This window comes from Saccostrea echinata, unplaced genomic scaffold (assembly GCF_033153115.1).
Source record: "Saccostrea echinata isolate AGI-Se365-2 ecotype Australia unplaced genomic scaffold, CSIRO_AGI_Sech_v1 ptg000028l, whole genome shotgun sequence".
Taxonomy (NCBI): domain Eukaryota; kingdom Metazoa; phylum Mollusca; class Bivalvia; order Ostreida; family Ostreidae; genus Saccostrea; species Saccostrea echinata.
This window is the reverse complement of record NW_026889777.1, coordinates 3,970,001-3,994,988: the sequence shown is the minus strand read 5'-3', so window position 1 is coordinate 3,994,988 and position 24,988 is coordinate 3,970,001. Positions and strand designations below refer to the sequence as shown.

Below are 24,988 nucleotides of genomic sequence, written 5' to 3'. Positions count from 1 at the left end.
TATATACTGGTAAGACAGCAAAACACGAAACTTCAGATCATATGTATTTTCAGATAATGACACAAAATTGACATGGTACAGTTTTGCTACAGTTGAATTCCCAGAATGCCCTACCGTGAAGTTGAGCATGCGTATTCCAGTCAAAAAGACAAAAGTATTTGCTAGTGCTCGAGAGCGCTAGCAATAACACGTTATAACGACTAACACGCAAGTCCAAAAAAATTCCAGGTAACTTAGCTCATTATTTGGCGGATTTCCCACAAAAACCATTAGCTGTCAACCATAATTCTTTGCAAATATCGATAATGATGGACAAAAATATATGTGATTCAGGGTTTTTTTTTTCTTTTCGAGAATCGAATCGAACAAATTAAATTTCTGTGTCCTTCCCTCATAAAAAAGGTCTTCTATCTGATTTTAGGACTCTCTCACTCATTGCACCCGCAGGAGGATAAAACGTACGCTCAACAAGACCTCAGGTCACCCGCAAAAATTCCAGTGACAAGTCACTCATCATCTGAGTTAATCAATTTTGGAAACTGCCACATTTTAACACGCGAGGGTTTCAAGTGAAATAAATTTAAGTAACAAGTATAAAAATATTTTTTTTCCAAAAAGCTTTGCCGTCTTTAGCAAGAATCTTAAACAGTTAAAGCAATAAGAGCTGCAACTTCGATATCGGAAATATATCTGTTGCAAAATTGTACTTAACTATTTCAATGACAGAAAAAAAGAAGGTTTATAAAATTCTGTTGTTCATATTTGCGATGGAAGAACTATTTACTAATAGAAGCTTCGATTGAAGCAAAATTACGTTATTGTCGTCCTGTACAATATTATTTTCTTAATATGTAATATTATATACATGTATTCCATTGTACAGAAATCTTTCTTCTGAATAAAAATTAATACTTTATGTTAGACTGATATATCTCATAACAGCACATTTTAACAGCAAAATAAAATTCTCAGAATGCAGCACATATATACAAAATCAGGCTGTATTATTATAGGCTTTGTATCTTTTCAGCAGAATTTCATAGACATACTGTAAATCAACTTTCATTCGCGTGCGAGAAATATCCACGAGTTTTGCGACCAACTTTAACTCGCGAATATTAATCGTTGCGAACTATTTAATTTGCTTTGTATTTGTAGATAATGCTTCCTTAGTTGCGAAAATTAATCGCCGCGGATTGATTTCAAACTGAAGAATCGCGAATAAAAGATGACGCGAATAATAATTGGTTTACAGTAAGCCCTACAATATAAAACATAAAACAAAGATGAATAGCACAAATTTTAATGTTCGCATGCAACAAAGAGTGTTTCTGTTAACCAGGAAAATATATAAAACAATTGTTAATAGTTGATGTAAAAAATTAAAGTGTCCGTTTTATTTATTGCAATTTTCTTTAGTTTGTTTTGTCGACTTTTTAGAGTTTAAAAATCTTCAAAAAAATGTTAAGTCCTACGAAAATTGGATCAACAGAAAATCATCTCCCTTGCCTTGAACTATATTTTTACCAATAAAAGAATTGAAATTTTCACATCATGCAATTTCTATAAATTACAGAAGAGAGGAAGTGCGTAGTCTCCAGAGAATTTAAAATACTTCAACTCTGTAAATACATACATGTACCTTCTTCCAAGGAAGACGGTAATAATTTGAACAGCCACTCAAGTTATATGAATAGAATTTAATTCCTGCTTTAAAAAAAAAGATTTGAAGAAGACGAGAAAAATTTGATCATTACTCGGGTTGTTACACAAGGACGCCTGTTTGTTTGTTTTTTTTTTTTTTTCTTGGCAAAACTTACCTGTAATTGTCATAGCCCTACCTTTGGTGCGACGAATGCGCATGAAAAAAATAATTGCAAAGCGAAGGTTCTCTTTGACAAGCATTTAATCCTTTTTATGGGATACAAAGACGATATGCGTTTAAAAAACATTTTAGTAGATGTATACAAACTACTTTTAAAAAATATTATTGTTCTTTTTTGTGCAGATATTTCGGTGGGATCTCTCCTGTCTTCAAATGCTGTTGTTCTCCGAACGCAATCTATCGCCAACATCACTGTGACTCTGACGCTGAATCCAGTTAAAATCCCATTGAATTCAACAGGACTTGCATGCAGAGGAAATAACGATAATCCATGTACTTCCGTTCATATTTGTTTTAGCTACACTGGGGACGGACTAAATAACGGAATTTGTAAGTTCAAGGTTTTTTTATGAATAGGGGAAGAAAAACAAGACAATGTGTAATAAAAGTGATATGGTCCCTACTTTTGTATGCATACAAATTATATGTCAGTTAATGGTTCAGATTTCTTAAAAACATTTTTTGAAGAAAATTGAATATAATTTCTCCTCGTATGTTGAAGAACATGCATTCTTATTCCAATAGGTAGGTAAACGAATTCATCATAGAAAGACTTGAATGTCCGATACTTTCGACGAATAGATGAAACTTGATGGATGACCAACTTTTGGGGGGGGGGGGGATGAATTCTGTTTTATCCTGGAATGTATGGTGTTCCTTACGCATTTTTTTTGCCTACATACATGGCAAACCCGAAAGGAGCAGTTAATTTCAGTTGGGGGGGGGGGGCAGGGGGGCAACCAAACATAACATATTGAATTATTTTGCAACGTATTGGAGGAGGTATTTCAGGAATAAAGGTCAGTCTTTCCTGGAAAAAAGAAAATAATTCATTAACGAGTCTAAATAGTGTCATTCAAAAGTTCATACTTCGACCAGGTTAGCTTTCAATGATTGATTGCGCTGATATGTGTATGTCACTAGAATTAAGGAAGTTTGGTATCAGTGGTAATAAGAACGCATGCGGAAAACGCTTTGCATTTAAATAAAATACATGAAGCAATTATTATATTGAATTGAATAGGGCTGGGACGATACAACATTTTCTATATCGATACGTATCACGATATTTTAGCCACGATACGATATGTGTATGATATGTTGAATTGGTTATAAAATCTTTTTTTTGTATTGAAATGAACAAAACAAGAATAAGTTATTCAAAGAAGTTGTAAATCTGTTGTAAATCAATGTTATTTTACACAAATGGTGTTAATTATTATGTATTTCATATTTATATTTAGCATATTTATTTTATACATTAAACCCAAAATGTTAAGCATGCAAAGAAAAACATTCGTCAGAAATTTTTTTGCAATAATTCGATATTTCATCATACGTATCGAAATGCGTATCGTCCTCACATAGCATCGATATTATCGATATCTCGATATATCTTCCCAGCCCTAGAATTGAACTCTGGCCCTAGTTCTGAGTGACATGTTCAATGCATGTACATTAAAAACGCTTATAACGAAGTGCCAGGGACGGACGATTCTGACTCGTTATAAACGTAATTCGTTATATATCTGTTAAGTTCACAATATGCAATGTATTTCAAAGCCATTGGGAATGAAAATCACTTCGCAGTAAGCGTCAATTCATTATTAAAGTGTTCGCTATAAGCGTGTTTCACTGTACATGCTTCTTTTTTTTTAGACATCGACTACACACTGACCGCGGATTCAGATCAAAGTGATCTTAACTATCGCCGCTTTACGTTTTACATGAATAATATGGATAGAGGGAAAATTTACAGAAAAGTGGAACTCTTCATCCGCAGTGGTGTGAATCAGTGCGAAACTTTTCACGCAAGAGCAGCTGTAAGAATACCAATTCTTTAATGCTTTATAGAGAGTTACTTCTTGCAACTTGATTGCAGCATTTTCTTACATTATTAGTTTACCTACAGCTGTAGGAAATGTATACTATATATTGAAGTTGCTCGACGGCGTTTGCGCTCGTAACCCATCTTTATGATATAATTTATGACAGTTTTATTTTAAACTTTCAGTGTGAAAAGCGTATAATTTTTGCACATATCCTTTGAATGTTTTTACATTTCACTTAATCAAAAAATATTTATAAAAAGAAAAGCAATTGTGAAAAGAGGAAAAAATTGAAATGTTGCAGATGACGGACAGGAATTTTTTCTCACGGGTCAACGATGATCCCGTGTTTGACTTGACTTACCAAATCAGCAACAGATCGGCGGCAGGCGAGGTGAAGCCTGTATTGGACAGAAACCAGGCATCAGACACTAATATCACGGTAGGTAGATATCAGACATTAATATCACGGTAGGTAGTTTTCAGACATTATTATCACGGTAGGTAGTTTTCAGACATTAATATCACGGGAGGTAGAAATCAGACACTAATATCACGGTAGGTAGATTGCTAAGACGTGGGCGAAAATTTCCCATGAGGCCTAAAATAAAATATTGTTTGTTTGTAGTTGCCTACTGACCCTTTTAAAAAGCACCCGATCCCAAAAATTTTTTAGCCATTTTCTGAGATTTTTTTTTCAGGATATTGAAACTAGTTCATTTTCTCCTTTTTATTTTTGTTGTTATCAATCAGTGGCTTGTACCGGTATTATTAAGTGGAGCTTATTTACGTTTAGTAACCCTATGAAAATCTCTATGATAAAACCTACCTACCTACCCACTCGTAAAATTATGGGTCGGCAACTGCAAACAAAGAATTTTTTAAGCTAGGCCTGATAAAATTGATTTAATCTTAAGTTAGATGAAGATAAAACAACCACAAGTTTGGCTTTTCAGAAAACCTGAAATCCTATCTCGTTGGTTTCAATAAAGTCACAGAATAAAATGTGGAATGTATAATTATAATATTTTTCAGCCATTTTAAGCTGCCATGAGATAAAAATCTATTTATTTTAAATAAAGGTTTATGAGTACAATTTTTAAAAATGCAACAATGTCTTTAAAAAAATTACCCAGCCATTCTTTACAAAAACGAATACACAATTGTTCTTCCAGAAGGCAGCCATAAACCCAACGTTCATTTAGTCTTTTTTAAGAGCCGCTAACTCTGATATCCACAAAGAAGTTTTACAGCGATAAAAAAATTTTCAGTGGCTATTCAAAGCGTTTTTCGTAATTCTATCCTCCAAAGTATTAGTAACTTGGGCAATGAACCACTAGGGATATCGAAGGGGTAGAACTGAGACACTCCTGCATGCATCATACCCTTCTGCTGCCCAGTCTCAGGTTTTGATGCTATCTATCACTGTTATTCATAGAAGTAGGTGTACACAATACTGCTTACATGTATGTCTAGAAAATAGTATGGTAAGTGAAAAGGCCAACAACGAAAATTTCTTGACATGCACATGGACATTACCTATTTTAATTTATATCTATCGAAATTAACAATCTTAAATTTCAAATAGACTAGTGCAAATTGGGTACAGTGAATTAATGTTCACATGCGTTTTGAAATAAGTAAATAATAAAATTTAGACATGTTATTAAATAAGATTAAGTATTCGAAAATTATCTGTAAAAGAATCCCTATCTAAACCATACTTTTTTTAAAGACTGTTCCAGGAAGCAAGGATATGTAATAATTTTGGAATTATTTCAGGAAAAGAGCAGTGAAAGTATGATTTTCTTCATCATAGCAAAACAAAAATTGCTGTAAAAACAGATTACACGATGGGCAAATGGGAGGGGAAAAAATGCTGACGCACGGCGTTAAACATTTCACCGGTACTACTTCAAGAAAGTTATAAATATAATGCAAGCGTCATTCTTCTTGGTTTGTAACCTCTCACTCTTCCTCCTTGGTCTGTCACCTCTCACTCTTCCTCCTTGGTCTGTAACCTCTCACTCTTCCTCTTTGGTCTGTAACCTCTCACTCTTCCTCCTTGGTCTGTAACCTCTCACTCTTCCTCTTTGGTCTGTAACCTCTCACTCTTCCTCAATGGTCTATATCCTCTCACTCTTCCTCCTTGGACTGTTGCCTCTCACTCTTCCTCCTTGGTCTATATCCTCTCACTCTTCCTCCTTGGTCTGTAACCTCTCACTCTTCCTCCTTGGTCTGTCACCTCTCATTCTTCCTCCTTGGTCTATAACCTCTCACTCTTCCTCCTTGGTCTGTCACCTCTCACTCTTCCTCCTTGGTCTGTAACCTCGCACTCTTCCTCCTTGGTCTGTTACCTCTCACTCTTCCTCCTTGGTCTGTAGCCTCTCACTCTTCCTCCTTGGTCTGTAACCTCTCACTCTTCCTCCTTGGTCTGTTACCTCTCACTCTTCCTCCTTGATCTGTAGCCTCTCACTCTTCCTCCTTGGTCTGTCACCTCTCACTCTTCCTCCTTGGTCTGTAGCCTCTCACTCTTCCTCCTTGGTCTATATCCTCTCACTCTTCCTCTTTGGTCTGTAACCTCTCACTCTTCCTCATTGGTCTATATCCTCTCACTCTTCCTCCTTAGTCTGTCACCTCTCACTCTTCCTCATTGGTCTATATCCTCTCACTCTTCCTCCTTGGTCTATATCCCCTCACTCTTCCTTGCTTTATAACCTTTCACTCTTCCTCCTTGGTCTTTAACTTCTCACTCTTCCTCCTTGATCTATCACTTGCAGAGGAATTATAATCAAATTACTAAGCAATAGGACTGATTATGATGTAATCCACGAGAGACCTGGAAACATCGCTGACTACCCCATACTCAAATAGGGTGTATTAGATGAAGCAGATACCAGGGTCTGAGTTCTGGATGGTGCTAACCCCTGTATGATAAGTGGTGGAGAATCCAGGTACCGATCCAGTTATCATTCAAAGTATAATTAATTTAAAATATTATTAGTTGTTTAGTAGTAATCCGTAAATTCTGAGCCAGAGGAAAATACAAATGTATCTCTTTTCTCTCAAAGTTTAGGTAACACTCTTGCACAATTTTGTAAATAAGAAATTCAGTTTTAAAAAATGACATTTATGAAAACAACCTTTATGATTCTTGATGATTTTCATTCCAACACCTGAGGAATATAACAGGAATATGACAGTTGCTTGTGATTTTAAGTTCTAAAAATACTTTTGCTGAATTTTCTTTAATTTTGCACAAAGCATTGATTATGAAATCGATTTTCTTATTCATAGTTCATAAGAGAAGAGACATAATTTGTCGAAATGCGCATCTGGTGTATCAAAATTGGTACCGTATATGATTTACATTATGACTCCTGGGTCGAGGCCTCTACTGCTGGTGGACTGTTAGTCCCCGAAGGTCTCTACAGCCCAGTAACCTAGTACTTCGGTACTAGCTTGAAAATATGGATATATATTTAATCGCTGTGGTAATATAAAAAAAAAATATTTCAAAATTAAGGATTATCTCCCTCATGCATAGCTCTGATCCTTTGACGTATTTGGCTCCAGTCTTTGGCACCTTTTTTCAGCTCTTCAAATTCTTTTTATTTAAATATTTTGGATTCCCAACCTTTCGGCTTGAGCATGAATGAAGAGACATAATTTGTCGAAATGCGCATCTGGTGCATCAAACTTGGTACCGTATATGATTAACTTCATAAAAATAATGTTTTTTGCCGTTAATTCAAATAATAATAAGAGCCCCATGGGCCAAAATGCTCACCGAGTCACTATGGTCCTACTGTTCTACATCCCATTGCATACAGTATATAGTATATATATTCCTATGTAAAATTTTGATCGCCTGTTGTGAGTGTACCTTCACAAGTCGGGACGTCTATCTCCCCAAGGAAGATGGCAATAAAGTATGATTATTGATTTTCTTCTTCTTCTTCATTTTTTGGTTATTTTAAACAGGGTGAGTTCCGAACGGAATGTGACCCCGAGTGTAAACCAGACCTGGAAATCACTGGACGTCCACTGAGATCCTCGATCACTGTGGGACGCACGCAGGAACTTGAAGTTGAACTTCTCGTCATCAATTTGGGAGACCCGGCGTATGCAAATGGTGCCTCATTTTTGGTATCCAACGAAGTGAACGTTCCTTTAACAAATTACGAAGTTTTGTTAAAGCAAGGCTCAGAGCAAATAACTTGTAGGTCAGCAACAAACGGAACGAGTTGTTCGTTTGATTCTTCGCCGCTTTATCCACAACAGAGGGGCTTGGTCCGCCTCCGATATGACGTTTCAGTTGCTCGATTATTAGAAAAGGGATTACGAAATCTTCCTGCGAAGATCCAGATTACATGTACAGCAGATGTATCTGGAGACATTAATCCCAGCAATAATGTAATTCAGATGAGCACGGATCTGCAACTGGAGGCAACGATACAGATAATAGGGTAAGAACTGGGAGACAACTCAGGGATGACGTACCTTTCGGGTTAATAAATCGAAAATAAGATCCTTGAATAAACTAGCGGATATAAAAACAATTATAAAACAATGATTAATTAGAATCAAAGCATCGCCATCAATACATTAATACACGTATTTGGTACATGATCTCGAGTACATACACATGATTAAATATTTTATTATTATCTGTTCTGTTTCTCGTATAAAGTTCATCGTCACCTGACCAAGTGAGAATGACTCCACAGAAACGCTCCAAACTCTTACTGAACCAGACTTACTCGATCAGTACACTAGGCCCAAGTCCATTACCGGAAGTGAAGGTCATGTTCAGTATTCCGGTAATCGCAAACGGCAAAGTGATTGTGCCCGAGTCAGAACTCAAAGTACGGAAAAGTGTTGATATTTTTTATGATCTTTTAAAATATCTATGGATATTAGTGTACATTTTTACATTACTTTTAATGTTTACAATATTCTTTATTAGGAAAACATAAGGTAGTGATTATATATATATATATATATATATATATATATATATATATATATATATATATATATATATATATATATATATATATATATATATATCCAAAAAATGAAAAGAAATATCACAGTGTCCGGTAATTAATATGAAAATTAAAAATAACAAGGCAACAATGTTAGTAAAACGTAAGCGCTTTCATTATACTTCTTCAGACGTTTTACAATTCAAAACAATTCAAACATGTGACGTTATAACGCTACCTGATGATAACGTCAACAACAATGCAATGACGTCACAATGCTTATAGAGGAAACAATTATAGAGTCTAAGTAAAATTACTTTGTTCATTAATAGCGTAATAAATAATAAAGTCATGAAACAGTCTATATTAAACTATTTAAGGACGGTTTAAAAATCTTGATGAAATGTTTTTCTTTTTCCCGTCTTTCTAAAAGATTTTCTGTTTTGAGTTTATAAAAGGGATAAACTGAGAATTGTCCCTGTCCACAAACAGCAAGATGTTCACTGAGTTTTATTTTTCTGTACTCGGGTTGGTTGATATGTTGTCTATGTATGCGTATACGAGTGCGTAGTGTGGTCCCCGTTTCTCCTATGTATAATTGTCCGCATCCAGTGCATGTTATACAATAAATAACGTTTTTAGATGCACAGGTCATATCTGCATTGATAGTAAATTCTTTATTTCCGAGTGTAAAAGTACTTCCCTCTTTAATATACTGGCAGGTTCCACAACGTGAATCAGAGCATTTATTGACCACATACAAATTCCGTTGGTGAAATGTAGATTTACACAATATTCTTCGGAGGTTTTTAGGTTGTCTTTTACTGTTGATGAATTTATATTTTTCCAGTACTTTGGACATTTTCTCATCCGTCTGTAGAATGTTGTTGAGGTGACGCACTGTAGAGGTTATATTCCTGTTCTTTGGATTGTATGTAGTTACAAGCGGTAATATTGCAGAATCTGATGTGTCACTTTTTGAAGAATTAATAAGTTTATCTCTGTCGATTTCTATAGCCTTTTTGATTCCGTCCTCAATGATTCCAAGAGGATAGCATTGTTCAAGCAGATATTTTTTTAATTCATTCAGACGTTCATCTCTTTTTTTTCTTGTCGCTAACAATAGTGCAGATTCTTCTAGCTAAATTGTAAGGGATTGAACGTTTCGTATGACTTGGATGACAGGAACTGAAATGGAGATATTGATGTGTGTCTGTCGGTTTGTAGTATATGTCTGTCGAAATACATTCTCCATGCTTTGCTATAAGGACGTCCAAAAACGGAATGCTTTGTAAACTTTCGTCCATTGTGAAGTTGATGTCAGGATCTAGATCGTTTATAATATTTAGGTAAACTGCTAGATTCGCATCGCTGTCATTCCAAATGATAAAACAATCGTCAAGGTATCTTTTCCAATTGTTCTTTATATTTTCTGAAGTCTGTTGGTCAAAGTACTGAGTAGTTTTTTCATACATCCTCTCCTCTAGATATCCTAGTGTAAGGGTGGCATAAGTAGGGGCCATCTTTGTACCCATTGCCGTTCCTTTCTTTTGTGCATAATGTTTGTCGTTAAAAGAGAAAGTATTATTTTCCAATACTATTTTACTAGCCTCTAAGATGAAGTCTTTGCTGAAACGCTCATTAATTTTTTGTGGATATTTATCAATCCAGTACTCGAGCGCCTTGACACCAAGAGAAGTAGTAATATTAGTGTACAAATTAGTAACATCCATTGTGACTAGCTTGGCATCATGACTAACTTTTTCAGGAAGATGTTTCAGGAAATCTAGATCATCCCGAACATAACTTTTTACTTCTAAACATAAAGGTTTCAGTAATATGTCCATAAGATGACTCAGCCTTTGTGTTGGAGCTTTTGGTCCACCCACGATAGGTCTAAATGTAAGATCCTCTGGATCGCTACATGTAATGTATGCAGAGTTTTGTATTTTGATCGCTTCCTTAATTATTTTAGATTTGTGTATCTTAGGAAGTCCATAAAAGGCACTTTCTCTAAAATCAAAATTAGTCAAAAAGTCCTCTTCTTTGGCTGTTAAAAAGGAAGTTGTATTGTGGTTTTTTATTAAGTTTTTAATTTTTCGCATTGTCTTTTTATCACTGTTCTCTGATATTTCATCGTAAAACTCGCTGTTATTGAGCATTTGTAATATTTTTGTTTTGTAAAATTCTGCGTTCATAACTACTACTGCTCCACCCTTGTCTGCTTCTTTGATTACGATTGAACTGTCGTTTGACAATGATTGAACAGCCTTTTCCTCTTCTTTTCGTAAATTATTTCTTGTGTTATTTTTTTCATTATTTAGAGGTATATTTTGCAGAGTATTACAAACGGTGTCAAGGAGACTGTTCCTTCCTTTCTTTGGATTAAAATTTGATTTGTTCCTAACAAGATCACCTTCAGACGTGTTTTCGTCTTCGTCATCATTATGAAAATACTCTGCTAGTCTTAATTTTCTTGTATATTCCTTGATATCCTTAGATTATTCCTGAAGATTAGAGTCACTTGGTGTTGGTGTAAATTTTAATCCTTTTGACAGTAATTTTATTTCAGCCGCGTTTAATGGCCTACTTGACAGGTTTATCACTTTTGGGTCTATGGTTCCCAATTTTTCCTCTGTCCTTGTGGGTATTGGTATTGCTGAAATCTTTGACCTTGGCTCTGTTTGCCTCCTCCTAAAAAATAATGTGAAGATTTCTTTCCAATGTAAGTTGTACCATTTCTTCTGAATAAGTTTCCAGAAGGATTGAAGAACTTCATAGGTCCCTGTCCAGGATTTCTGTTTCTAAATGATTGTTTTTCTGTTGAATATCTTCCCCGAGATTGGTGGAATTTGTTCTTGTTATACCTCATTGTTGAAGGATTATTTTCTCGATGCTGCATCTTCCATGTTTTTCTCCAATACATAGTATCGGGAATTTGAAACGAACTCCTGTTAATTTGTTGAGTGGTTTCCTTGTTACTAGATATGTTTTTCGGTCTACTGACTGCTTCAGCATAGCTTAATTCCTGTTGTCTTGAGTTAGTTGCTTGTAGTGTTTTCTCTTTGTTATTTTTTGTTGTAGACTCTTTATGAAGTCTTTCCTTAATAACTCCGTTTCCGTATTTTCTTACGTAATCAAGTAGCCAAATTTCCTTGTATCGCCATCTATCAAGTGATTTCTTTTCTTCTTTTTCGCAATCTGATTTCCAAATACTTAGAAGAATTTCTAAGACTCTACCCGTTGCTTTTGTTTTTAATGCTGTATTCATTTGCTCATCAATGTTAATTACATTTTGTTGAGAGATACTTGATCTCATGCGTAGTAATTCTATTTCACCTTTGACTCTCTCTACAGCAACGTTGACTCGAACTTTTGTTTGTTCCTCGGGCTCTCCGCGAATGCTTGTAATCTAGCAGTTTACCTAAATATTATAAACGATCTAGATCCTGACATCAACTTCACAATGGACGAAAGTTTACAAAGCATTCCGTTTTTGGACGTCCTTATAGCAAAGCATGGAGAATGTATTTCGACAGACATATACTACAAACCGACAGACACACATCAATATCTCCATTTCAGTTCCTGTCATCCAAGTCATACGAAACGTTCAATCCCTTACAATTTAGCTAGAAGAATCTGCACTATTGTTAGCGACAAGAAAAAAAGAGATGAACGTCTGAATGAATTAAAAAAATATCTGCTTGAACAATGCTATCCTCTTGGAATCATTGAGGACGGAATCAAAAAGGCTATAGAAATCGACAGAGATAAACTTATTAATTCTTCAAAAAGTGACACATCAGATTCTGCAATATTACCGCTTGTAACTACATACAATCCAAAGAACAGGAATATAACCTCTACAGTGCGTCACCTCAACAACATTCTACAGACGGATGAGAAAATGTCCAAAGTACTGGAAAAATATAAATTCATCAACAGTAAAAGACAACCTAAAAACCTCCGAAGAATATTGTGTAAATCTACATTTCACCAACGGAATTTGTATGTGGTCAATAAATGCTCTGATTCACGTTGTGGAACCTGCCAGTACATTAAAGAGGGAAGTACTTTTACACTCGGAAATAAAGAATTTACTATCAATGCAGATATGACCTGTGCATCTAAAAACGTTATTTATTGTATAACATGCACTGGATGCGGACAATTATACATAGGAGAAACGGGGACCACACTACGCACTCGTATACGCATACATAGACAACATATCAACCAACCCGAGTACAGAAAAATAAAACTCAGTGAACATCTTGCTGTTTGTGGACAGGGACAATTCTCAGTTTATCCCTTTTATAAACTCAAAACAGAAAATCTTTTAGAAAGACGGGAAAAAGAAAAACATTTCATCAAGATTTTTAAACCGTCCTTAAATAGTTTAATATAGACTGTTTCATGACTTTATTATTTATTACGCTATTAATGAACAAAGTAATTTTACTTAGACTCTATAATTGTTTCCTCTATAAGCATTGTGACGTTATTGCATTGTTGTTGACGTTATCATCAGGTAGCGTTATAACGTCACATGTTTGAATTGTTTTGAATTGTAAAACGTCTGAAGAAGTATAATGAAAGCGCTTACGTTTTACTAACATTGTTGCCTTGTTATTTTTAATTTTCATATATATATATATATATACATATATATATATGTATATATATATATATATATATATGTATGTATAGTTGATTGATTTGTTATAATTTTATTTGACATTGGAGTATTTTTTTCATTTTTGATTTTTAACCTCGTTTTACAATAACAAGGTTATTGTAAAACGAGGTTAAAAATCAAAAATGAAAAAAATACTCCAATGTCAAATAAAATTATAACAAATCAATCAAGTTGGAAGTAAGTTGGAATTTTTTTTATGTTCAGGTGACAGCGTTTACTCCCACTGACAAATGCGATATGACGGCCTTCCCAGCACTCGGTGCTGTGACGTCATCACCCTCAGTCGGACAGCCTAATGTGATCAACTTAGAAAATTCTCTACCTTTGGTGAGTTGATCCATGCACATTTTCTTGGAAGTTTTATCTATGTTATTTACACTCAAGCACGAATCTGCTGAGGGAGGAAGGGAAGGGGTCCCATGGAATTTTCAGAGTTTTGAAATTGTATGGTGCAGATAGGAAAAGATGCTCCCTAGGAAAACCGTGAAAATGGCAAGGAGAGCCAATAAAATATATTAGGGAACGCGACGTGTCCTTCACTCTTTACACTCAAACCTCACACCAACCCCTTCCCCAACGAAATTTTATAACTAAAATTCTGACATGTTGACAAAATTAAACCGAATAAAAAGACATGGATATTTTTCACCATTTCAAACAATTATAAAGATAATGTAACCAGTACAATAATTAATAGTATTAAAGAAGTATTTTGTGTGAGTACAAGTAAATAATAATATGTTCCTATTTTTAGGGATTTGGAGAGAGCGGTGTAGCGTGTGCCATATACGAATGCGTAATTACTGAATTAACACTTGAAAGCCAGCACAGTTTCATCATCAATGGCAACATTTCCGAAGAAAACGTCCTAGAATTCCAAGCGGTATGGATCAACCATATAACCGATATAAGATCAACAAAACAACACGCGATAACTTGTATCCTTCTGTAAACAAGGTGGATTCTAAATGAAACTCTGAAAATTCTAATACTAGATACTACATGTACAAGGAGATTAGATTTTTTTTTATTACTGTTTACAGAGATGATGTTGTTTAATGATAATAATGTTTCGGACATTTTTTTTATTATGGATACTAGATAAATACAAAATTCTTTAATATACTGTAAACAAAATCGATTTCTTTTTAAATTAACAGTGCATTGATAATGGATAACGAGTATTTTTTTTAGAATCACTTAGATGCTGCGTTATATATACTCTACACTAAATTAATGTATACATACTCTTTTTTCCATCAGAAATCATTCACTATATTGGTATTGGACTAAGTAATTAAATAAGAATAAATTTTGTATACACCAAAGCTATAGGTTGAATCATATTTTGCTGCACCATCTACATGTAGCACTATGCATATTAAAAATACTTTTTATGAAAGGTATTTCAATTGATAGACTTTTTTTATAATTACTTTCCTTTGTTGGAACTCTTTAGAAATGAAAACAAATTTTAATGCCTTAGGGACATGGCTAATAATTGCAGTAAAGCAAATTGCGAATTATTATTATGCATTTAATAATTTCAAAGTAATGAAATACAACCACAGTATTATTTTTTTATTTAGTAATTTTACTAAAACATTAACTTTTTTGACAATCTATTACAAATACGGTAAAATATTGTACAGAACATCAAATATTTAACTTTACGAGCATTGCCTACTGTTGAATCAATGCTAAATAACAATTATAATAAAAGTAATTTTCCTCTTTAGAAACAACGCAAATAGTTTTTGATACATTTCTCTTCTCCTACTTAGCCTTCTCTTTGTGCTCTCTTTTAAAGAAGAGTTCTTATAAGGGATGTAATTTGCTTTAATTTGAAAGAAAAGTGAATTTGTGTATAAGGAGGTAAGGAACAAGGAAAACATATGTATATATATTTTTCTTTTTGATATTTCAGGGCATTAGTCAGATTCTGTACTATACAACAGGAGTTGTCTACTCCTCAGAAACATTAGAAATTCCCCTTAATTTGACCTCCAATGCTATCTTCTCAGTAAGTATCCAATCAAATTTCAATTTTAAACTTCTAAGATCTGCACCATAAACTGTGTTTATTGAAGTTTACTAATCTCTCAGATCAAGTTAAATTTGTTTATATATATATATATATATATATATATATATATATATATATATATATATATATATATATATATATATATATATATATATAATCGGATGAAATAAGAGATGTTATACTTTCAAAGCAAACTTACAGGTCAGGTGACTTTAGTGTTTGGAATATTTAATGATTAGGTACCCTTTCGGTTCGGTGAAGGTCACTGAAAGTATTTAATATGTACATGTACATGTAATTGTGAATATCAATTAAGCACCATGAAGGTTAACTTTATTAATCATTGACCCTCTGAAAAGAAAGATCTCTCTCAAATGGATATATGAAAATAAATATTTAAGAGTATTCCAAGGTATGCATATGTCACAATCGCCTGCTTTATTGCTTCATTAAAAGATTAAATAAATCTAAGACTGGTCTAGTGGACTATGCTACTTACATTATATATACATAAATTTTTATCATGTTAATTTTTCATAAAAAAATTTAAAGAAATACACGCTTTATAAATAAACGCCGCTTTTTATGTGAAACAAAATGATTAAATGGTTTGAGAAACATGCTTTAGTTAATGAAAAAATAATACTTTCCACTAAATACATGTAAGTCGTTGTAATTACAAAACAATTAAGCAAGATCTGCAATTAAAAATTCAGTCTTTTCATGAATATTGATGAAGGAAGTGCGTAAAAAGTATATATATATATATATATATATATATATATAGACACGCATGTCCGCGGGAAATCATAGACGATGAGGTACGTTGCATTTTGACTACGATTATTTATATTTACATTTGCAAATGTTTTCTTTTATATAACACTATTAAAAGCAATGCGTATCTATATCCGTATAAACACGGGTTCCTCGCGTCATAAACGTTCGACGTAATTTCTCAGTGACGTCATAAAAGGTCGACGCGCAACGGATCAAATACGTGCCGTTGGGTTTGAAAAATAAAACATTTCACGCGTTCAAGATTATAATCAGGAAAACATAAAATAAGAATAAGTCACAAATGTAAATATAAGTAATAATGTATCATTTTAAAACATGTATCGGATATAAATACGGGTTGGTACGAGATCAAATTTACCATAAAGCCCTTCGGGCTTTATGGAATTTGATCTCGTGACCAACCCGTATTTATATCCCGATAGATGTGAATGAAATATATGAATGAAAGGTTAATATATGAAAGGTTAATATGAATGAAAGGTGAATATATGAATGAAAGGTTAATATCTGTCATAACAGAGTAGATGGTTAATACTGGTTGCTTTTAAACATACGTATCTGTAATGGATAAATAACGAGATAGTGTTGAATAGTTTAGAGGAGGGCCGAAGGCCCGAGGAGGGGATGTTTTCTCTAAACTATTCAACACTATCGAGTTATTTATCTTACTTAAAAAACTTCCCTACTGTGGACACCAAAGAAACATTTACCCATTCATATATCCAACTTTGCTGTAATACAATAGGATCTAGACCATTTAGATATCCAACAGTGACACAATACAATAGCCTAATCGAACACCCTTTTATTCATGGACTAGTGAGCATGAAACTGCATGGTGTTAATGTCATTTCAAACCTTTCCATTGTATACTGAACAATCACAAAATCAGATGAAGAATAGTTTTAAATCCAAAGTAAAATTAGAGCGGTTCAGATAGTGTTCTGAATACTTTTGACCTGAAAGCAGAAGAAAACTACAGAATTTTGATAAAAGGTTGGAAATTTATCATTACATATAAGATGATGATTTGTTGGGGAAAAATGTTTGAATCTTATGGAGTTCCACTCGGACAATACTTCTAGTAGTGCTAAAACAGATGAAAAGATTGTCGGTGTTATGCGGAACCTGCTTTAAAAATATTCCATATCAAGATCTGCAATAAAAAAGGTATCAAAAATAGATGGGCTGTCAGTTTATCAAATTGTTTTGGGAAGTATGCTGGAAAAGTATGAGAACAGAGATGAACCTCGAATAATCTGTGAGGATTTGCTGATAACGGACCCCTGAAATAATATGCAGCAACAGGAAGTGATGTGGTTTAAGGTTCAAGGTGAAAATGTATTTAAAAGCGTGTCAAAATGTGATACTTTCAAAATTTAAGACAGGAAACATTCTGTTAAAAAACCATGGATAAGTATTGGATATTTTATTGACGACAAGAGTCTAACAGTGTGCAAATTCGGAGGAATTGTAATTTTTGTGAGATTGGAAGTACATTTTTAACACGATTCTAATGGTGTGATAAATGCAGAGTGATTAATTCTGTGTGCATTGGACAAATTCTAATAGTGTGACAAACTCGGAGTAATTGTTTTTTATTTGCATTGGAAATACATTTTAAACTCTTTTATCTCTTTTTTTCATTGCTTAATTATGTTTGTATGCACAGTTGGATATTTAAATATCCAACCGATGGGCAGTTGGATATTTGAATATCCAACTGATGGCCAGTTGGATCTTTAAATATCCAACTAGTGCTGGTTGAATCGGTAAGATATACGTAGACTAATAACAATGGGTGACGTCATTGAAGTTTTTTAATTATGTTTTAGACGTTTGCCATTCATGTCAAAAGTTATTTGTATACAACGGCCTACCTCGTTTTCTTGACGCCATTTTTGTTTATCAGTCTAATAGTAGCGACGGTGTAACGTGATGCATTAATTTAAAGACGTACAACACACTGGGGGAGATAACTCTTCCGATTTCAATTAAAAGTTTAACGACGTTAAATATGACGTTTATAATAAAGCGTCAAAATTACGACCGAATCGATCCCGACGTAATTATAAGACAAGAAGCCCAAGGGCCTTAACGGTCACCTGAGTATGATACAACAATTTAAAGGATGCATAGAGTATAAAATGAACTGAAAGGTGAAGCTTTATTGCCCAAAAGCAAGAAAAATAGGGTGATCATGATCAACAAAATAATTGGTCTTAATATTCATTAACAGTTCATAAATTAGGTTCTAATCTGTTCCCCATTTATTACTATCACCTTAAAACATATTAACAATTTATCAATGCTTCTGTACTATTATAATCCCTTGTTGAATTCTCTTACATTGGCCTCTCTTGGTCTTTGATGAACATTTAATAAGACAAGTTATTTTTGTCTCATTTTTATTTATCTACTACTTACAAGTCTATCTGATTATTTAAACAATGAAAGTACTTTTTGTATTATACAATAAAAGTTTTTGCATAATTTTCTTATTCTATTTACCTTTCAAGTACATTATTTACAGTGATAAATTATCAAAAGTAAATGGCAAAGGGGAATAACTCCTCTCAGTAGAATACAAACTAATAGAGCCCTGGCCAGGACCAGAACACTTGACCAAATGGTCCAGATGTTAAAAAATCTGGTAAAAATTCCCTTCCTTATAAAAACTTTTACTCTGTTTTCCTCAGATATGCCCAGGTGCGGAGAAGATTTTTAAAGAAGTAATGCATTTTTACTACAGATTCACTATATTATCAATAGAGCCCCCCCCCCCCCCCCCGAAACACCAGAGCTTCTGATCCTGGGACCGTAAGTTTGTTCATCATAACTAATCACTTTGTTTATCTGCTTGACACTAAGGAGCAAACAGGATTATTTAACATATTAATGCATTTTCACTACAGTGTATATTATCAAGAGCCCCACACTCACACCAACACATCTGACCCAGGGGCCATGAAATTCACTACTCTGGAAGCAGGGTTCGACACTAACTTTTTAAGGCTTTAGTCCAGCCGGACTAGTGCTTCATTACTTTTACTAGTCCGCACGCGATTTTATTAGTCCGTCAAAAAAAAAGAAACATCAATGTTTTTAACATTAATTGAACGGGACAATTAATATACATATTATTTTTTGAAATAAACAAAGTATTTACGTGAAATATATTATTCCACAGATTCATTGAAATCTCGCAATCGGCAAGTACGATCGTATTCCCGATCTCGTTTTTTTTTTTTTTTTTTTTTTTTTTTTTTTGTCTTTACATTACATCCAAAACGTCCAACATCTTTCTTAAAAGTGTCATACTAAATCATGATCGCTAAAACCTTATACTTCATATCAATCAGTCCAAAAATTAAGCGCTTAATTGACCCGGCATTGCGTAACTACCCGCCAAAAGCTAGAAATCTAAAAATACACGCGGGGTTTTCCAGTAAAAGTTGTCGACTGACGAGAATTGGACATCGGTAATTTATTCATATTGTTTTTCAGAAATTTTTTATTGGTCCGTTCGGACTAATTAGCCACATATTTTATTAGTTCGAATGAAAATGTATTAGTCTCAGACTAACGGACTAACGTTAGTGTCGAACCCTGGGAAGAAGCACTCTTGCCCATCATAACTATACACTTAGATTCTTTGCTTTTTTAACTAGAAGCAGGAAAGAATATTTCCAAAGAAATTTTGCTTTTTCACTTTATAATCAATAGAAGCCCCCCCCCCCCCCCCCCCTTAAACCTGGGGTAATAAAATTCACAATTTTGGAAGAGGCATCCTTGCGTATCATAACAATGTACTTAGTCTGTTTAAACAATACCTAGTGGCAGAGAAGATTTTCAAAGGAATAATTCACCTTCACTGTAGGATCTATATAGCCCCACCCTCGCACCAGAACTCCTGTCCCCGGGGCCATGAATTTCCCAATTTTGGGAGAGGCATCCTTGATTATTATAACTATGTATTTAATGTGTTTCAATAATACCCAGGAGCAGAGAAGAAGATTTTCAAAGAATTAAAAATAAATGCATTTTCACTATATAATCAATAGAGCCCCACCCAAACACCAGAACCCCTGACCCAGGGGCCATGAAATTCACAATTTTGGAAGAGGCACTCTTGCTCATCAAAACTATGTACTTAGTTACTGAATTTAATACCCAGGAGCAGAGAAGAAGATTTTCAAATAATTAATGCATTTTCACTATATAATCAATAGAGCCCCACCCTAACACCAGAACCCCTGACCCAGGGGCAATGAAATTCACAATTTTGGAAGAGGCACTCAAACCCATCATAACTATATAATTACTTAGTTTATTTAATACCCAGGAGCAGAGAAAAAGATTTTCAAAGAAATAATGCACTTTCACTATATGATCTATATAGCCCCGCCCTAGCACCAGAACCCCTGACCCTGGGGCATGAATTTCACAATTTTGGTAGAGGACTCAATGCTTATTACAATCATGCCAACAGTTTGACTGCTTGATGTCCAGGAGTAAAGAAGAAGATTTTTAAAGATTGCATTAATTTTGGTAGTTTTAGCCCCACCCCTCAGGCCCCAGGGGGGCAGGGACCATGAAATTCACAATTTTGTTCTCCTTCACCCATAGATGCTATATGATAAATTTGGTTGAAATTGGTTGAGCGGTTTTAGAGAAGAAGCTAAAAATGTTCAAATGTTAACGCACATCGCACGACGCACGCCCACGGACAAAAACGGATAGCAATAGGTCACCTGAGTGACTCAGGTGACCTAAAAATGGGATTAGGGGTTTGATGTGGTTTCTTTAGAAATACCAAATCGTATCCTTGATTATTTGCGCTTTTGATTTAAAACCCACCCCTCCTCCATAAAAAAGGAAGAAAAGAAAGATTATGTCTTAAATTTCTTTAATTTTATATGAAACTCGTATCCGTGAATATTTTTTATCTTTTTATGATACATTGCTTTCTTTTGTTACAGTTGGCTATGTAACATTCGCATTACCAGTTCATGGGCCTATCTTCAAATTAAGAACTAGCCATATAAATATGTTTTGTTCTGCTTTTAAGGGAAAAAAATGTTTTACAACCCGTTTCCAAAAGTTCACTGATCAAAGAGGAACAACTCTAAAAATGTGGGAGATCCCCCCCCCCCGTTGAGTTATTTCCTCCTGTTTGTCGAACAGTTATGAATATGAAGACATAATGAATGGTCTGATGAACTCAGGAACTGAAAACTATAATACATACTAAGTAAGTACCGAAAATGTAACAGAATCGTTTACTGAAATGGCCTGAATTCACGAATATCTTATATGCGACAAACTGGCCCTATCCGACTATCTAGATATACCACTGTCAACAATAGTAAGTGCGCATTTCCTCGATTAAAAACAAAACGTTTTATACATGTAACACTGTACATGAATATTTTGACACATGAATAATTTAAACATAGATAGAGAATTCACAGTTTGATAAAATGACGAATACGAAATTTCCATTTTATCTATAGAAGCAACAGAAGGATGCATATATACAAGAGGGGTGGGTTGTACTTTTAGACCCCTCTCTTGTTTGAAATAAATAAGAAACAATATACTGTAGATTCCTTATTTTACGCGAGTACTTAATATCGCGAAATGGCTAAAGGGCGTCAAATCGCGAGAAAAATAATTCGCGAATGGGTGATTTATCTAGAGATTTTACATACATTAAGGCACCATAAAAATAAAAGCGAGTAATTTTATTTCGCGAGTGGTGCTTCCCGCGTAATTACGCGATAATTTATTCCTCGCGTATATTTAGGAATCTACAGTATCCCATTTACCAGCCTGTTTACATAATAGAAGAGTTGAATTTTCAACATTGTGTGTTCACTTTTAATGAAAAATAAGATTAAAATTCAATGTAAGTTGAATTCATACGCAGGTATAAAATTAAATGCATGTCAGCCATGTGTATGGACTACATATTGTACATGTGGACATAAAATCCTTAGAGAATAAGTTTTACTTTTATTCTAGTAGTTGATAGTTTAACTCTTATTCTAGTTGTCAGCATTTAAATCTGCATGAATGAATTAATTGGTACTTCATGGATTTAAAAGATTAAATATATATCTCGAGGGTAACCTATGTTTCATCAAGCTCTAATGACTGCGTCTAATAAAAAAAAGTGGGGGGGGGGGGGGAGGGGGGGGGGGGGGAGTTCGTCAAATATTGCCTATACATCTGCATTTTAATGAACTGAAAAGTTTTAAGAACTCTGATATATAATGTAAGTGATTTTTTTTAAAGCAAAAGATATTTTCTAGCTTGGAATTTTTCATGTGTATTTGTAGATCTAACAATGTTTTCGTCCCACGTCTGAAAGACGCTCGAGAAACGTGACTTAAGGAGAAAGGGGTGGGGTGATTTTTCGCCATAAATTCAAAACGGCTCGTTTAAAAAAAAATACAAAAAATTATCAAGATTATTTTTGTAACCAGTTACATGAAAAAAGTATTTTTTCCAAAACTAAACGATAGGTTTTTTCGTAAAAAAAAAAAATATCAAAATTGAAAAATACGCATTTTTCAAGGCTTAAAAGAAACCATAGTTTTTTCAGTTTAAGTTCTTCAAAAAATATTTTGGCGATGTATACCTCTACAAAAATACTTTATTTGTGTGGTTAATGGTTAAATGAATGAGTCGATGAAATTTGACAGCCAGACTAGCTAGACTTTTTTGAAAATCAAGGATTTTATAGCTAGCCAATTGAAAATTTATTCTCCTCGTGAACAACCAAAGGGGGGGGGGGTAACTTTTGGAACTTCCTGTCCAAAAACGACTCGAACGATTTTGTCCAAAATGTGCATACGCATTGTATATATAGTTATGTATAAAATATACAAAAATAGCGAAAATTAAACGACAGGAAATTTTTGGTGGGTGTGTTGTACGTCCTTAAAAAGGGGCATTACTTTTCTAGCAGGGAAATACATCTTTATAACGCGTTCGTTTTCAATTGCGTAATTTACAGTATTTTCGTAACATAAATTTCCAACTTTATTCCTAACTGACGCAAGTTATAGCGTGTATGACTTTAAGAGACACTTTTTGCTGTGAATACAACTGATCATTTTTTTTCTTATAAATTCAAACTTACTTATCGTAACAGGCAGTGCTCCCCATCTTCCCGAATGATATTACTCCAGCGCCCCAGGAACTAAACCTATGGCCCCTCATTGTTGGTCTAGCAGTAGGTATACTACTTATGGTGCTATTGGGAATTATCCTCTGGAAGGTAAGTATATGTATGTTAAGCAGAACTTTTAGACCATCAGTGTTTAAGTATTGTAAAGGATTTTTTTTTACCTGTATGTGTAGCTAGTTTTAAAATATTTTGTTAGTGTTGATAGTTGTATTGGTAAACACTTATCTGACTAGTATCCAATTATTCAAATTGGAAAAAAGCTCTCCATTTTTAATATACATGTACTGTGTTGTGGTACTCCTAATAGCTTTTCTTAACCAGGTCCTTGACAATGAAAATGTAGGAATTTGTTAAGATAATCTGGGTTTTTTTATTATAATACAGTTTGTGTTGTTTAGCTCTTTTTATACACTGTGTTGGGTTGTACTATTTGTATATTTTTGTAGGCCTTTTTATTAACAGTAACAACCAAAGAGATACTAAAACTAGCCCCGGGATCATGAAACACCATAAGCTTAAGTCAATTTTTTTTTTATGATGTACTAATATATTGTAGAAGTCAATCAGACAAAAATTTAAAATATTTTTCGATTCTGCTTCACTGAAGTGTTGTTATCTGCAAATTTAGCAATTAATTCATTTTACAGACTATTGAAAATTTGACTTAAGTCCAAGTCTCTTTCATGATCCTAGGGCCCGGTATATTGATAGTAAAATATATGAACTTGTTTATGATTGAGAGGTTAATATAGTCCAGTTGTTTCATGATTTTACAGTTGGGGTTCTTTAGAAGGAAAAAGAGAGAGGAACTGGACCAGTATAAAAGGAAAAGTTACGCCTACCAGAGACAAAGCCGTGCTTTGTTACGGGCCACTAGGGATATGGATAAATCGGAGAGAGAAATATTGTCTCAAAACTCGCAGATAAATTAGGCGTTATACAATTATGTGTTACAAAGAATGTATGTTTTAGCGAGTATATTCATGTTTCTTTAAAAATAAGTTCCTAAATACACATAATTTTTCTTATGTATTTAAATTTTGAAAAACCTGTAAGTTCTCTATATATATTAATTTATATAGTTATGTTGTAGTTTTTTTCTCTCAAGACAAATCAAATACTGCTATAGTCAGTAAGCATATATATAAATGGATAAAGATATTCATAAATGAAACAATGCTGCAATATTTCATAGTGCATCTTAAAAGTAATACAGTCTGTACATGTAAATTTGAGCATAATTCAATAGGGAAAATACCAGTTTTATTAACTTTTTTATTATTATTTTCTGTTTTTATTTCGTGTATTAAGTTTGTTGTATTTGTCGATCTAATCTTAAAAAATAAGGCGTCTTTTCGATTTGACTTTGATCATATATGTACCTTTTGCAATATTATTGTATATATCTCTCTCTGTCTCCATTTTCCCCCCTTCATATCAGTAATATGTGAATCCACTCCTTCAAATTTTTCAATTTCTCTCTATAAACTGTATACGTTGTTTTGTAGCAAAACTTTTTGTTGCGAAATATTCAT

The 24,988-nt window shown here is 33.9% G+C and overlaps 1 protein-coding gene across 1 annotated transcript in view; it reads left to right on the top strand.

Annotated features, from left to right (window-relative positions):
* The window catches only part of LOC133193918 (integrin alpha-4-like), a 51,011-nt gene extending 26,562 nt beyond the window's left edge, over nucleotides 1-24,449 (top strand). Inside the window, exons 12-21 of the mRNA XM_061329831.1 lie at nucleotides 2,009-2,215; nucleotides 3,545-3,708; nucleotides 4,019-4,156; nucleotides 7,699-8,183; nucleotides 8,408-8,582; nucleotides 13,612-13,734; nucleotides 14,162-14,290; nucleotides 15,335-15,430; nucleotides 23,418-23,543; nucleotides 24,230-24,449. Coding sequence (XP_061185815.1) covers nucleotides 2,009-2,215; nucleotides 3,545-3,708; nucleotides 4,019-4,156; nucleotides 7,699-8,183; nucleotides 8,408-8,582; nucleotides 13,612-13,734; nucleotides 14,162-14,290; nucleotides 15,335-15,430; nucleotides 23,418-23,543; nucleotides 24,230-24,385 — 1,799 coding nt within the window. The 3' untranslated portion in view covers nucleotides 24,386-24,449. The remainder of the gene's footprint in view (nucleotides 1-2,008; nucleotides 2,216-3,544; nucleotides 3,709-4,018; nucleotides 4,157-7,698; nucleotides 8,184-8,407; nucleotides 8,583-13,611; nucleotides 13,735-14,161; nucleotides 14,291-15,334; nucleotides 15,431-23,417; nucleotides 23,544-24,229) is intronic.
* The last annotated feature ends 539 nt before the right edge of the window (nucleotides 24,450-24,988 follow it).